Source organism: Oculina patagonica, chromosome 8 (assembly GCF_052425735.1).
Source record: "Oculina patagonica isolate OP01 chromosome 8, crgOcupat, whole genome shotgun sequence".
NCBI lineage: Eukaryota > Metazoa > Cnidaria > Anthozoa > Scleractinia > Oculinidae > Oculina > Oculina patagonica.
Genome location: NC_135765.1, coordinates 32,860,488 through 32,876,689, shown reverse-complemented (window position 1 = coordinate 32,876,689; position 16,202 = coordinate 32,860,488). Strand labels below are relative to the sequence as shown.

At 38.7% G+C, this 16,202-nt stretch overlaps 2 protein-coding genes across 2 annotated transcripts; both read left to right on the top strand.

Annotated features, from left to right (window-relative positions):
• Positions 1–4,584: 4,584 nt before the first annotated feature.
• LOC144663681 (uncharacterized) lies at positions 4,585–9,270 on the top strand. The gene is made up of 3 exons (XM_078524699.1): positions 4,585–4,657; positions 6,313–6,614; positions 7,671–9,270. Exons 2-3 carry the CDS (start codon positions 6,315–6,317, stop codon positions 8,286–8,288), a joined length of 918 nt encoding a protein of 305 aa, XP_078380825.1. The 5' UTR covers positions 4,585–4,657; positions 6,313–6,314; the 3' UTR covers positions 8,289–9,270.
• Positions 9,271–11,172: 1,902 nt separating this feature from the next.
• LOC144664314 (uncharacterized) lies at positions 11,173–13,938 on the top strand. The gene is made up of 3 exons (XM_078525416.1): positions 11,173–11,277; positions 12,214–12,515; positions 13,321–13,938. Exons 2-3 carry the CDS (start codon positions 12,216–12,218, stop codon positions 13,936–13,938), a joined length of 918 nt encoding a protein of 305 aa, XP_078381542.1. The 5' UTR covers positions 11,173–11,277; positions 12,214–12,215.
• The last annotated feature ends 2,264 nt before the right edge of the window (positions 13,939–16,202 follow it).

Here is a 16,202-nt window from a genome sequence, read left to right as displayed (position 1 = left end):
GCACTTTGCTTATTGCCTGTGGTATATTGTTTGTGTTTTTATGATCCCATGCCCAGGTTGCAGGGTTTTTTTTTCTTGTGCGCTTTCCGGCGTCGGTCAGTAATCCGCCGCACGCGAGAAACATCCTGTGGTACCGAGGGTAATAATCCCATTATAATGATCAATCTTCTTTTATAATCATAAAAATACACGTGTTTAAAGATTTTCCTCATTTGAGTTCAAAACGTTTTTCCGTTTTTTAAGTCACGTGACCTAGTCTTAAACACAGAAGCAAGCTAGTTAACAGGTGAGCAAAGACGGCCCATCTTAAGACTAGGTTTCAAAAGTAGTTTACTTATTTTACTGCATCTTTCCAACTTTTCAAATAACTTTCTTTTATCCCACATAACTTCTTACTTTGGTGACAAGGTAGTTACAGTGCGACTTCAATAATTACAACAGTGATATCAAGTTTATAACTCTCTTTTCAATAAATTTTTCTTTTATAAAAAATTTCGTCATGATTTTTTTCGCTGTGGTTCGAGCACTAGAATGTTTTTTCCAATCTCTCTTTTCGGAGGGAGCATCCTCTATACACAATTTCTTTCCTTGCCTTGAAGAAGCTTGAAAATACATGGTGGGTCCAGAAATGTTTCTGAGTAGTTTTTTTGAATATTTAAGTTAATTTATTTTATGCCGTAAATATTTCCATTTTTCAGGTAAAATTAAGTGGTTGTTGTTGTAGTTGTTAAAAGCGTTTTTCTAAGACGGAGCTATTTTAGCCTTATAATCGGGAGAACGGAAGGATTCCGATTCTTCCGTACATTCAAAAGAATTGAAGCTACGATAATGAAACTTGAAAGTATAAAGTGGTTCCAGAAGTGATTCTTTATTTTGTAGAGTTTCATTGCAAGAAATGATTACATCATTATGGAGTAGGAAGCCATATGACGTGCAAAGCCGTGGCGGCCATCGCCTGGAATCCGCCATATTCAATTTCTTGACTCAGAACGGACATAAAAATGTTAGAAACCAATGAAGGATGTTAAAAGGAATAAATAAGGAAATTACCGAAAAGGGGGTTATAAATTTTTATTCAAAAAAGGGAATTTCAAATATTGGAAAGTTATGCCTGTCAAAAATGCATCGTATTAAACGTCAAGTTCTGGAACAATAATTATTACATATCAAACCAAATTGTTACCAGATAAATTGGTGTAGCTTTATTCCGAAACCAATCAACTTTAAAGAAGAATGTTACGACAAATTGCATTGCCTTTAATTTTAGGGATTAGTTCTGTTACTGGTAGAAAAATGAAGGAAAAATTGTTATTTTCATCGCGAGGAAAGGAAAAATGGCATTGCAATCGGTTGTGTTGCAATATCCAGAACTCCGCAAACAGGAAGTTCGACCAAGCAGTTTTGTTATTCTGCTCAGTAACTGCTGGAAAATATTGAAAAACAATAATTATAATATATTAATTCAACAACAACAATCATCATCAACATCATCATTTTATTAGCCACTTTAGAATTAAAAATTACAAAGCATTAATATTGTGGCAGGGCAAGGAGACCTCCAAGAAGCCAGCAGGCTCACAGAGGAAGCCACCTCGTTATCAATATGTTTGTAATTTAGTTGTGGACGTGTGCCTAGGTCGATTCAGGCTCATTTCATTAACAAAAAGATGTACTGTTCAAAGGAACCTGACCCTATCTAAATACCACACCGTAGCCTGCGAACAGGCTTTCTGGAGAGCGCTCGGCCGGCGGGGCAAAATGGAGCGGAAAGCCTGCACGCATCTCTGAGAATCGCAAATGCCGCCCACGAGCACCCCGCAGATTGCTTAGCTTGTCAATCATCGGCGAGTGTTCCGTTCTGTATATCAGTGAAATGTAGTAATCACAGATTATTACATTCACATAAAATACAATTTCTCTATAGATATAAACATTCACATAATATGTGAATGTATGTACACCCCTGTTCGCAGGCTAACCACACCGGGACCATAATGACAAAAGGGAGCGACAAGGATACCCGTTTTCAGGACTGAGAACTTCAAAAACTATACCTTAATTATCCCTCGAGCGGGGGCGTGCCAAAAAAAAAAAATCGAACAGAAAGCCGAGCTCGTCTCGAGCTTAGGGGGGAAAGTGGGGTTCCCTGTGCCCCATTGGGAAGCCTGTTCCCAGGCTATGTAAAACATGACCAGATGTATTTTAGAATGTAATAACACATCGATCCCTGCCATCTTCACTGAATGATGCAGTTTTGATAAATGAATTTATAAGGCGGGTTAGTTAAAATAAAAAAAATCTTTGATCACCCACCTTCAATTATATCTTTATTGACATGCTTCGTTCTTGGCAGTGGTCGAAACAAATTAAAAATGTGAAATGTTGTTGTTTCACAATTAGCCGGCAAGAGCTTTGAAATTTATCACGTACGCTTTTGTTCAAACACGGTTTCATATAGCTGAAAGAGCATTTATATACGCTGAAAACTTCTGTTTACGAAAACAAAACAATATACGACATAAACACAATATATGTGGTAAATTTTCTCTCTATAGGTTGCTTTAATATTTAATCGCCTTTTTCAACATTTTTAACTCCTTTTGGCCCAATTTATTTTATAATTGTAAAAGTTGTGGAAGAGTGCAGAGTATTGGGCAGCGCATTAATACTTTTACTCATCTTTTAATCACTGGACAGTTTTTTTGCTCGTCAAGACTTTTAAAATCAGGTAAGATCATTACATTTCACTTAGATAAATTTGTGAGTCGTCTGCAGGCTTTTAATTTCCACTTGTAGCGGTCTTAAAGATTGCAGTTTAGATAAAAGGAGCTAAACTAAACTATACACTGAACAAAACTTGATTTTAAAAGTTCTTATCTTATTTCGGTCTGACACAAATACATCACTGTAAGTGTAACCCTCACGTTAGAATTTCAGAAAGCGTATTCTGGCGTACCAAACATGAAAAGTATTTGGAAAATGCGACAACTAAAAATGAAAAGATGTTGCACTTTGGTTTAAATTTTTGAGAAGGCAAATGAAGCAGCTGTGAAATTTGTTAACAATGTATATTTCAACGCGGGCCGAGATTTAGCGTCCGTTGTCCGCATTAGAGAGGGCCCGTATTATAGAGGTTTTTTTTTTCAAAGAAAATATGTAAGAATTTCGTCGGGACATCGTAAATTGTTCGTAGTAGGGAGATGTCCGTATTAGAGAGGTGTCCGTATTTAGAGGTTCGACTGTATGTTAATTATTCCCCGAGCGGGGTGAGCCGAAAAAAACAATCAAACAAAAAGCCGAGCTCGTCTCGAGCTTAGGGGGAAAGTGGGGTTCTCTGTGCCCCACTGGAAAGCCTGTTCCCAGGCTATGAAAAACATGACCAGATGTATTGTAGAATGTAATAACACATCCAGGGTTGGAAATTAGCGCTCGCCCACTCGCCCAGGCGAGTGTGAAAACTGTCGGGCGAGTACAAATTACGGATCACTCGCCCGGTTTGGCGGGTATGATTTTCATATCCAGAATATATTTTTTCAAAGTAAGCGCAACTTTTACTTCTCATTTCAAAGTAATCTACACAGTCCACAGGCTGATAGCTTACCAACATTTTGAAACCTCTAACGTAGCTGCGTTCGAGAGTTCGTAAACAGGCAAAAACGGTTTCCGTTTGGTGATTGTTACATGATGGATGTACTTGTACAAAGTAATACCTCTGGTCATAAATAAACTACCTCGCCCATCGAGCCGCGAAACGCAGCAAGATCGCTATTTCCAGTTTTTCCCGCCTCTTTTTCTGTACAATTTGGACACTTTGCTTGCAAACTACGGGAATTTAGGAAGACGTATCAAATTAAAAAATGGGTTTCAACTTTTGAAGTGTGCTCATGGTTTAATTGTGGATTAAGGTCTATTTATGGCGAATTTTCATTGAAGAAATAGATTGCAGTCTGTATTGCGATCGACCACCACTGTGACACGATGAGTATCGAACGTGATTAAAAATTTTGGTTATATATTTTATTATTTGTAGGGGGGAGGGGGCTAAATTTTCCTTTCTTTTATAAAGGAGACTGGGCGAGTGAAAATTAATCTGGGCGAGCGCAAATTGAAGGTCACTCGCCCAGATAGCGGGTGCTCCAAAATTTTAGTTTCCAACCCTGACATCGATCCCTGCCATCTTCATTGAATGATGCAGTTTTGATAAATGAATTTATAAGGCGGGTTAGTTAAAATAAAAAAATCTTTGATCACCCACCTTCAATTATATCTTTATTGACATGCTGCGTTCTTGGCAGTGGTCGAAACAAATTAAAAATGTGAAATATTATTTCACAATTAGCCGGCAAGAGCTTTAGAATTTATCACGTACGCTTTTGTTCAAACACGGTTTCAGGAAGCTGAAAGAACATTTATGTACGCTGAAAACTTCTGTTTGCGAAAACAAAACAATATACGACATAAACACAATATATGTGGTAGATTTTCTCTCTATAGGTTGCTTTAATATTTAATCGCCTTTTTCAACATTTTTAACTCCTTTTTGCCTCAATTTATTTTATAATTGTAAGAGTGCAGAGTATTGGGCAGCGCATTAACACCTTTTACTCATCTTTTAATCAATGGACAGTTTTTTACTTGTCAAGACTTTTAAAATCAGGTAGGATCATTTAATTTCACTAAGGTAAATTTGTGAGTCGTCTGCAGGCTTTTAACTTCAACTTGTAGTGGTCGGACAGATTGCAGTTTAGATAAAAGGAGCTAAACTAAACTATACACTGAACAAAAATAAATTTTCTTAAGTTCTTATCTTATTTCGGTCTGACACAAATACATGCAACATCTTAAGTGCAACCCTCACACTAGAATTTCAGAAAGCGTATTCTGGCGTACCAAATATGAAAAGTATTTGGAAAATTCGACAACTAAAAATAAAAAGATGTTGCACTTTGGTTTAAATTTTTGAGAAGGCAAATAAAGCAGCTGTGAAATTTGTTTACAATGTATATTTCAACGTTTCTTATAAAGTTACAATTGATTGCCGAGCTAAAATTGAGAATGAAGCTGTCTAAGTCCTGTTTAGGACTTAACAAATTAGTGCTTGTCTCGGATAATCAACCAAACGGGAACAAAAGTTGACGGAACTAGAAGAAAAATATTAAACTCTCGCCAGGCCCGTTTGACTGGTTATTTCCATGTACTATAATCGACTCTCCTTCGCTATCCTTTGAGGGCGGAGGGGGGGGGGGGGGGGGGGGGGGGGGGGGGTGGCTCCAATATGTGGGCTATATAGGTATGTGCGCAGGATAAGATATGGTTTTTGAGGTTCTCCGTAATGATTAACAAGGGGAGTGTATCCTTTTCGTTCCTTTTGGCATTGTGATACTGGTGTGATCCTCAGATATAGGTAAAATTACAGTACGTAAACGTCCAGCTAATTGAAAAAGATATATTCTGAACTACCAGCAGAGCGATTTAATAAAAACGATATTTTTTTTACCCTTTTTGTCGTTGTGCTTGTCCTTATGAATGGCATCCTTTTTTTCGATTTTCTATCCTTGAATAGGATCTAGGTTTATAAATATTTGCAGCACTCACCGATCTTAAATTGACCGTGCCTCTCCCCCGGTGCGCTCACTTTAAATTTAGACTTCTTTATTTTTTCATTAAGGTCAATTCCACTGCAAGGGTTACCTCTCGTTTGACAGGGAGATTTTGGTTCTCAATTTTCGCTTACTCGCAGCTCATTTGACCGCGCTCACGATTGTTAAAAGATAAATGAATAAAGAAAACACTGTACCTTAGTTTTCGTAGTTTTTACGGTGCTGATGCATCACTGGGGTGACTTGTAACAGTAATGCCACAGATATCTGGAAAAGTCAGGAAAAACAGTTTTCAAGGTCGAAACAGTCAAGCAATTTAACATTTGGACAGGAAGTTTCCAAGTCAGAGCATTTTATTTAAAGGTTTGAGCTGGGTTTAATAACGGGTGTTGTTGATAACGGTCGTCTTTTTGTAGCTAATAAAATTTGTATTCTGCAAAAGAATTAGAAGTTTAAGCAAGCTTGGCCAGCTTCTTTCACATGATCGTCCTTAGTTGTATTATAGTCGGTGAAAACTGTTTTCTGCTCAGTGAAGAGTCAAGGAAAGTGGCAGCTGCGTTTGTACCCGGACTTCTTCGGTACACACATGACACCTGTTCCGACGACTGTATTCAGCCTTTCGTCAGTATGATATAGTTTACACTCGAGCTGGGTTACCCATCAAAGTAATTTCACGGCCAACCCTCACAACGATTTTTTTTACTTATTTCAGAAATGTTTTGGCTGCCACTGGTTATGTCGTCGCTCGTCGTGGTCCATTCAACCAAACAATGCCAAAAAGACAAATCCACCGTCACTATATGGGGACGTTATCTCAAAGGTCACGTGATTTCATCAGAAAATGTGAAGAATATTGGTATGTGCTACATGCAATGCTCTATGGATCAGCGCTGTAAGAGCATCAATTTCCTCATTGGAGACTTGCCTTGTGAGCTGAACGATGCTGATCGACACACGCACCCCTGGGATTATGTGCTGAAAAAGGACCATTACTACATTGATTACCCTGTCAAGGTTTGTGTCTGTGTTTTCACTATTTTCCTGTCCCAATTACACATTGCGCCAAGGAACACAACATGTTTAATAAACTGCCTCGTCATTTTTTTAAGAGTGTATGATAGTGGGAGTTGCGAAAAAATATAGTTCAGACATTTTTTCTGACACATTGATCAAAAATTCGGGATGAATCCCAAGCGAACTACCCCGGCCCGAGCTTTGTTCTTGAGAAAGATAATTTACCGTCACACGCACAGTAAGATGCAACATGGAAAAATACTGAAGGAGAACTTGCAAATGACTTATGTCTTATCCAGGAAGAGAAGTATTACTAGGAGTCTCTTTAATAAACTAGAGTGAATTACTAGGATTTCTCTCGCTGTGAAAAATCATATCTTTACACTGTAAAAAATATGATATCGTTCACATGTGAAGATATCGATTTCGACACGTTTGCTGACGAGTTTGCCATGTCAAAGTTTATCGATATTGAGTCGAAACACCTTCGGATCTTCCTCGGCAATCTTCGGAAATCTTCTCAACTTTTCGGAAAAATTCGGAAAATGTTTGGAAACATTCGTACGACCTTCGGACAACATATTAAAAATCTTCGGAAACCTTCAAAAAAGGGTCGGAAATCTTCGGAAAATCGTCAAAAACCTCGTGATTAGTCCGTGAGATATCGATTTAAACACTCGAAGTTAAATTTCGTATTTCCGCGCAACCATGTATTGTCCTCTCTTCACTATTTATCACCGAGCTTGAAATTTACCATCTTTATTATTTACTACACATTTGATGATTTCGACATTGCTGATCCTAGCAGTATGCAGGACGCGTGTCACATATCAACCTAGCAAATGGCCTAAGCTCACAACGAGTCTCTCGTAGCTCAGTTGGTTAGAACGCCCAACCGGTATCTGGGAGGCCATGGGTTCGATTCCCGTCGGGGACTCAGATTTTTTCTTTGTCCCACGCTCGAGTCATGTTGAATAAATTCTTCACTATTTATCACCGAGCTTGAAATTTACCATCTTTATTATTTACTATCCTCTATTTATTTGTCATTTACAGGTACCATTTAGAGAATACGTCATGACGCCATCATGGCTGGAGACGAATGCAGCAGACATAAGTAGTGCTCGGTCCATGACAACTGACCAGATGACGTTCAATGCAGGCTCAATAAAATTCGAGCGTCTTTTAAAAGTTCCTTTGGTGGCCGCTGGTGTCTTGGCAGACAATACTCCGCTGACCGTTGAGATAACGGTAGCTGTTGACGCCAGCATCGGACAAGAGAGTAACAGCGATCCCAATTATGGCTTGTCTGACGGAACTAATTTTATTGGATTCGAAACGGTTGACCAAGCTAACTATTTCAGATGGGCTCCTTGTACTGGATCGGAGGCGACCTCTGGAGAAGCCATTGCTTCCCGTGAATATATAAACGCACATACTGCGCTTATTCCAAAGGACAGCCACTTTCCAGATCAGTTTGGCTTTACCTTCCAGCTGGATCAGCCATGGGGCTCGTGCTTTACTGCGCATGGGGGAGGCTATACTAATTCCGTAGAGTACAGCAAGCAACTGATGGTCAGCCAAGGCCTCGCACTGGAGGTTTACAAAGGCACAAAAGAAGAACGACTCGGCATCAAGTTCATTAAGGTCACTATTATGAAAACGGATGAATAGACAACAGTTTTAATCGATGATGATGACAACTTGTCAATTTTTCTTCTTCATTTTTGTACACAATACGTAGTTACCAACAAAACTCCTTCCGGCGAACAATTTTTTATCTATTAATAGCATTCGAGAATTCATCTATTTATAGCACTCGAGAATTCAGCTGTCAGAAAGAGCTTAACGTTTTGTCGTTATTACTAAATTATCTTGTATAGTCATATTGTGCTCCGTTTTAAGTTTAGTAGTTATATAGTTCAAACTTGTGTCGCACCATATATTTGTTCTCATCAAAGTTTGCAACAGACTTGCAATGAAAAGTTGCTAGAAAGATGAAACCACAAATGATTTCTTACTTGTAAACTAGCTTCTAGTTCTCTTGCAAATTTGAAAGCACTGTGGTGTATTGGGTTTTGCATGATCGCATTGTAATTATCAATTTTATTCAGTCAATCATATAAGTCTGAAAATATAAATGATCACGTGATAGTGAGTATAAAATATAATGCCGAAATATCCCAGGACCCAGGGTACATTGTGTTCTATAATAAGTTTACAAGTGCTGTCTTATTCCAATTTGAACTAGAAAGGAAGGCTTTCAAAAATCCTTGGGTAATATTCGAAAAAATTTTTCTGTAATCATTGACAACGTTTAGAGCCCTTACGTGGTCAATTGCATTGTTTCGGTAAGTTTTCTGGTGATTTTCGGACGGGCTCTGAACGACTTATAAATCTGAACTTTTTTGCACTCAATTTTAATTTTGCACCTTAGAATAAATTAGTATACTTCAAGCAAACCGGTTTCCTGAAAGTACATGTGAAAGCTGTCTTCGATTCTTTGGCAGCATTAACTAAAGCTTGAGTTACAGTAAAAAGTACGTTTTTTATTCAATGTAACGGCGCGTAAACGTTATTTTAAGTTTATGATGTAAATTTGCTTGTAAATAAATAAAAGATGCAAACCTGCTTGACTAAGCCACGAAATGAAGAGTTTCTGATTCGCACAAATAAACTTATTCAGTAAGAGGTTGGGGCGCTGCTTTTGTCAGCACTTTACATGCACTATAGATAGATTAAATTATTTCCTACTTCATTACACGTTTGGCATCACTCAAACAGACTCTTTTACGTAAAAAATCATATTTTTTGTTTATTACGGTACCGTGATTCATCGCGATTTGATCAAACGCATTCAGGCATTACGTCGGGAGTCCGCAAAAAGAAATATGAGAACGGTTATTTTACCCGCGTTCGTAAACATACATGTATATGGGTCTGGGTACCTGGCGGTTTTCATTGGTGGAAAACGAGGGGAAAACGAGCAGCGAAGCTGCAAGGGGCCTTGTGTTGCACCAACGAAACTGCCAGCTACGCAGGGCAACTAAATATGTGAAACAAATCATCTTTTACATCTGTTTCACCACTCCGCTCAGTAACTGCTGAGCCTATTATTGAAAAACAATAATAATAATAGAGCAGTTTTCAATTGAGTGTCGTAAAACCAGAACCAAAGTAATTACTCTGGCCAATCAAAAAAAACACAGACAATTCAGTGAACCAATCAAAACTCAAAGCAAATACATGTAACCGGCACGAAGCGCGGGAAATCGTGCGCGCGCGAGTCACGATTGGTTTTGGTTTTACTTCTGATTGGCTGAGAAAGTGGCGCGAGAATTTTAAACCAATCACTAAGCGTAGCAATGCGAAACCAAAGCAAACGCAATTAACTTTCGACACTCAAGTGAAAACCCCTCTAAAGGGAGCGGGTGAATAGGGGTACGCTAATATAATCCACCGATCCGTGCCATTTTTTGGCCGAATCCGTCAATCCGCCACTTTTTTCGTTCAAATCCGAATCCACATTATTTGAAAACTGTGTTCAAATTGTGCGGTATTGTTTCACTGCAACTGACAGTAGAAGCAGGAGCCCATTATAGAAGTTGTCTTCATATGCCAATTTTTTAAGAAGCTAGTTATGTTTCATTGCTTGTTTTTGCGACAATTTCGTCAACAAAGACCAACCAAAGTGACCCGCGCTTCGTTTAGTATCCACGATCCGAACTTCTTGACATGAAATGTTCGGAATCCGGGCCAAAATTCTCAGCTAATCCGCGATCCGCTGTATTTTCGAAATCCGCGAATCCGCTCAGTGTATCACAAAAATCCACAATCCGCGCGTGAGCTATTGAAGGCAAAATCCGTCGATCCACGAACCTATTCAACCCCCCCCCCCCTCCCCCTCATTATACGGCTTAAAGGAAACCAGCCCCATAGTTTCACACCGCGATCATAATGCAAAAGGGGCGAAAAGGATACCCTTTTCAAGGACTGAAAACCACAGAAACCATTCCTTATCCCGCCAGCTGGGCGAGCTCGGAAAGCCGAGCTAGGCTCGCTCCGCTAGCGGGTTTCTTTTTTTCTATACACCACTAGGGAGTGGGGAGCCTGTTCCCAGGCTATGAAAACATCACTATAGATTGTAAAAACGCATTCTTCACTGAAAGATTTTTATGATGGTGATGATATAAAGATTTTTAAGGTGGGTTGGTTTAAGTAAAAAATATTTGATCACCAACCTTTACAACTTCAATGACACACTGTGTTCTTTTCTTCTCGAAACAAATTAAAAATTTGGCATTGTGTTTCACAATTAGCCGGTAACTGCTTTGTTAACGTTTCACCGAGTTAAATTAACTACTCCGATCACTGAAGCTTTTATTAAATCTTGCTTTCATATAAATGGAAGAGCTTTATTACCTATTCTCGAAACTTCTGTTAACAAAAACAAAACAATATACAACATAAACAAAACCCATGAAGACGATTTTTCCTCTATAGGTAGTTTTAATATTTAATCGTTTTTTCAATACTCTTTTGGCCCAATTTAACTCATTGTAAAAGTTGTAGAAGTGTGCAAAGTATTAGGCAGCGTGTTAGCACCTTAGTTACTCAACTTAATACCTCTCAGTGACCTCTGGATAGTGAAGACTCCAATCAGGTAGGTAAAAAGGAATTCTGTACTTTAGTTTTCATTTCATCGGGCCCTGCGGTGCTGATGCAGGCTTGGGATAAATTGTACGGTATTGTCACAAGTCTGGAAAAAGAAAAAGAAAAAAAAACAGTTTTCAAGGTCGAAGAAGAGTCAAGAAATTGGTCACTCACTGATGAAGTTTTCGAATATGCTATTCAAAGTCAGGGAAAAGTCAGAGCATTTTATTTTATGGCAGTCGTAGGTTTCAATAATGATTGTTGCTGATAACGATCATCTTGTTGTAGTTTATAAAAATTATGTCAGTTCTGCAAAAACATTAAGAAGTTAAAGCAAACTTAGCTAGCTACTTTCATCTGTTATTTTTTAGTTTTATTATGCTCGGTGAAACTGTTTTCTGCTCAGTATCAAGTAAACGAAGGTAAAAAAGGTTTTGTTTTATTAAAAATGGCAGCTGTACGTGTTGTAGCCGAACTTCTTCAGTAGATCCTGACATGACACCAGTTCCCACTGTCTTTGGCTTCTCGTCAGTATGACATACCGTAAAATTCCGGTTACAACTTCGTAAGGGGTTTTGGGTGGGCTTAAAAGCGGAGGGGCTTATATCCGGGAGGGCTTATAAGCGGAATAAAAAAACGTTTCGGAACGAGCCACGGGAGTGTTGATCGAAATACGTTTCTACGTTAAAAACGCATAATAAAGCAACATTTAGCTCTGTTCAATGCTGTCATCCGGCAGAGGGGGGCTTATATCTGGAAGGGCTTATAACCGGATGTATTTTTTTGCTTCCAGATAGATGGGCCTATAACCGGGGGGGGGGGGCTTATAAGCGGGAGGGCTTATAACCGGAATTTTACGGTAGTTGACACTCGAGCCGCCTTCCCACCAAATTTCCTATCAAAGTTTCACAGCCGGACTCACAACGACTTTTTCTACTTGTTTCAGAAATGTTTTGGCTGCCACTGCTGATGTCGTCGCTCGTTGTGGTCCATTCAACCAAACAATGCCAAAAAGGCAAATCCACCTACTCTGTATTGGGACGTTTTCTCAAAAATCACGTGATATCATCGGAAAATGTGAAGAATATTGGTATGTGCTACGTCCGTTGCTCCAAAGATCAGCGCTGTAAAAGCATCAATTTCCTCATTGGAAACTTGCTGTGTGAGCTGAACGATGCTGATCGATACACGCACCCCTGGGATTATGTGCTGAAAAAGGACCACATCTACAGTGATTACCCTGTCAAGGTTTGTGTCCGTTATTCACTAATTTCATAACTGCACTAAATGTACATTGCGCCGAGGAACACAAAACTTTTATAATAACCTGCCTCGCAATGTCATTTTCAATGAGTGTCTAGTAGTGGAATCAGACATTTTTTTCTGACACATTTAAGGAGCGATGTCACGGGGATTTCGCAGATTTTTGGTCTAAACTGTTCTGAAGTTAGTGGAAGGCAACTAAACCCATAAAAAACATTATTTTTGAACATCTATAGGAAGATATAACCTTAATTTCCGGATAGAAATCAAACTTCGGCTATAAATATCGATTGTTTGATGACGCGCGGAGACAACTTGAAAACGTAAGCCTGACTTTTTCAAGTTGCAATCCGTTTCCATCTGAGCCAAACATTTTCGTTACCAGTTTCAGTGCTCTAATATAGCAGTTTTTAATAAAAAATGGACTATTATTTCTAGGTTCCTGCGACACAAATATATATAAATTTTGGCTGTCATTCAAAATCTGGTAAAATCCGTGACATAGTCCCTTTAACTTTTATGCATAAGACACTCTCTTGGACCGATGAGACAATTTGATAATATGCCTAAGTGGGCACCGGACCGAACACCGGACTCCGGATTGAAATTCGGGCTTAATCTCTAGCGAACGTACCTGTGCTTTGCTCTTGAAAAAAACAAATTACTCTCTCATGCACAGTACCTTGTGCTAAGGCAACATGGTGAAATACAGGAGGGTTACTTGCAAATGAGTAGCGTCTCATCCAGGAAGAGAAGCATTACTAAGAGCCTCTATATTTGTTATTGACAGGTGCCATTTAAAGAATACGTCATGACGCCATCATGGCTGGAGGCCAATGCATCGCACATTAATAGTGCTCGGTCCACGACAACTGACCAGATGACATTTAATGCAGGCCCAACACACTTCGAGCGTCTTTTAAGAGTTCCTTTGGTAGCCGCTGGTGTCTTGGCAGACAATACTCCGCTGACCGTTGAAATAACAGTAGCTGTTGACGCCAGCATCGGACAAAACGAAGACAGCGATCCCAACTTTGGCTTGTCTGACGGAACAGATTTCATCGGATTTGAAGCGGTTGACCCAGAAAACTACAACAAATGGGCTCCTTGTACCGGGTCACAGGCGATGTCTGGAGGAACCTTTTCTTCCTTTAAATATTTGAACAAAATGACTTCACTTATTCCAAGGGACAGCCCTTATCAAGATCAGTTCGTCTTCACTATCAAGCTGGATCAGCCATGGGGCTCGTGCTTCACTGCGCATGGCAAAGGCTATACTAATTCCGTAGAGTACAGTAAGCAACTGTTGATCAGCCAAGGCCTCGCACTGGAGGTTTACAAAGGGGTCAGAAATGAGCGCGTTGGTATCAAGCTTATTAAGGTCACCATTATGAAAACGGATGAATAGAAATTAGTTTTCATCGGTGATGACGACTGGTTGGTTTTTCTTCTTCACTTTTGTGCATACATTGTTACTTACTACACTCCTTCAGGCGAGCAATTATTTATCCATTTAAAGCATTCGAGAATTGCTATCGGATTTAGGTCGAAGTTCTGTATTTATTACTAAATTATCTTATGTAATCATCTTATATACTCCGTTTGCATCGAAGCCTAATCATATTTACAGTTGAGTAAGGATATATCTTAAATTTTTTCAGGGTTTTCACTAAAATGTTACCTTGAGATGAAACCACAAATGAAAACTTCCTTGCATTGTTAATTTAATCTTGTAGTTCTCTCACAAATTTTGAAAGCACTTTGCTTATTGCCTGTGGTATATTGGGGTCTTTCATGATCCCATTGTAATTTTCAATTGTACTTAGTCAATCGTTAAAGTTTGCAAGTGTTTTTTTATTCCAATTTGAACTAGAATAAAAAGACGTTCAAATACTCTTGGGCATTCATTGGCTTTTTTTGTGTAATAGTCGACAACGTTTACAACATTCGCGTGGTCTTCAGCACTTTTCGTAAGTCTTATGGTGATCTTTGGGAATGTTCTGAACGGCTTACTATAAATTTGACCTTTTAATTTTACACTCAATTTTAACTTTGCACACTGGAACAAATTAGCATGCTTCCAGCAATTCGGTTTTCTGGAAGCGCCTTCGATTCTTTAGAGACGTTTAGCTTGGGTTACAGTAATCAGAAACACGTTGTTTATTAAAATGTAAGATGTCGACGTCTTCTTTATATTGTAAATGTGCCTATAAAGAACGAAATAAAACATGCATCTTAGACTAAAATCAATCTTTAAGCATCCTATGATTACTGATTCTCTTTTGATTTGCGCAAATAAATTAAATTCTTGGAGGTGTGGGAGTTTTTTTTTTTTTGTCTCGGCAATGCACAGTGTGACTTTAGAGGGCGTTTGGCATAATACGTGAAAAAAATAGATTTTTTCTTTATATTGTATTATTACCGTGATTCGCCGCGATTTGATCAGACGCATTCCAGTATTACGGCTAAAGTCCGCATAAAAAAATACGATTACGGCTTATATCGGTATATGAGCCTGGGTAGCTGGCGATTCCATTTCAGATGCAAAAACGTCTGGATGACGGAGCTATGAAAATGAACGGCCATTTAAGCATAGCCTGCGTACAGGCTTTCGGGAGATTTTCGGAGAGCGCTCGGACGGCGCCAAGCGCCGGCGACGAGGTGCGAAGCGCCGAGCGTTTTCCAGAGCGTTTTCCAGAAAGCCTGTTCGCAGGCTAATTTAAGCAGGTCCTTTAGACCTTGTTTTGCGGCAACGAAAATGGTAGCTACGCAAGCTAAACATGTAAAAAAAAAAAAAATACAATTGAGATGTTCGAAAGACATAACATAGGAAAGTTATTATTTTGTCGCCACGGCAACTATGTCTACACTAGAAGACGGTAGAAGATCGATTTTTTTTTTCAATGAAACAAAGGGGGAAAAAATCAACAATTGAACTTAACTTCGCAGTGAAGGGAAACGTTAACTGAAAAGGGAAAAAGTTGATTTGATTTTACAGTGTAAATATCTTGAATTCATTTATTAATCCCTGTCAATACCTAAACCACTGTCTATTTTTTGTAGCTAGGATTTTAAGAACGTATTTAATACAAAGTGAAGACGTTAAAGATGTTTTTAAAATTCATTAATTATTTATGAGGGAGCAAACTAATCCTAGCACAGTATTCATACCACATGTACATAACTGTAAACCCCAATACAAATCAAACAGTAGAATTAACTTTTGATACAAACTCCTGCTCAGCTAATTAGTATTCATTAACTTTTGATACAGATCTCTACTGATTCGCATAACAATACTTTGCTTTCAATTTATTGTTTTCATTTCACAAGTAGAATAAAATATTCGCGTCCGATCTGAATGGGCGTTTACAATGGCTCGCCTATCGGCTCGCCATTGTAAACGCCCATACAGATCTCCCGCTCATATTTTATCTACTACTTAAAACATCTCCCATCTTCACGCGCGAAAACACATTGATTAAGTATCTTTTATCGTTTCCTTTTATGTTTGCTTTTTCTTTTGTGTTCTTTTCTACTCGAAACAAAAGCCTGGCACTAGGTTTGATTAGAACAACTTCCACTGAGTCAGTGGCTCTTAATCAAAACACTCTCATTTTAATTAGCAGTCATGCTATGAAGTTATATGAGAAACAAATTAAAAGATCATGA

What these genes read in the sequence shown, in the direction of transcription:
- LOC144663681 (XM_078524699.1), top strand. Translation starts at nt 6,315, where the DNA reads ATGTTTTGGCTGCCACTGGTTATGTCGTCGCTCGTCGTGGTCCATTCA. An exon ending in ACATTGATTACCCTGTCAAG is followed by an intron (nt 6,615 to 7,670) that starts GTTTGTGTCTGT and finishes TGTCATTTACAG; the next exon opens with GTACCATTTAGAGAATACGT.
- LOC144664314 (XM_078525416.1), top strand. Translation starts at nt 12,216, where the DNA reads ATGTTTTGGCTGCCACTGCTGATGTCGTCGCTCGTTGTGGTCCATTCA. An exon ending in ACAGTGATTACCCTGTCAAG is followed by an intron (nt 12,516 to 13,320) that starts GTTTGTGTCCGT and finishes TGTTATTGACAG; the next exon opens with GTGCCATTTAAAGAATACGT.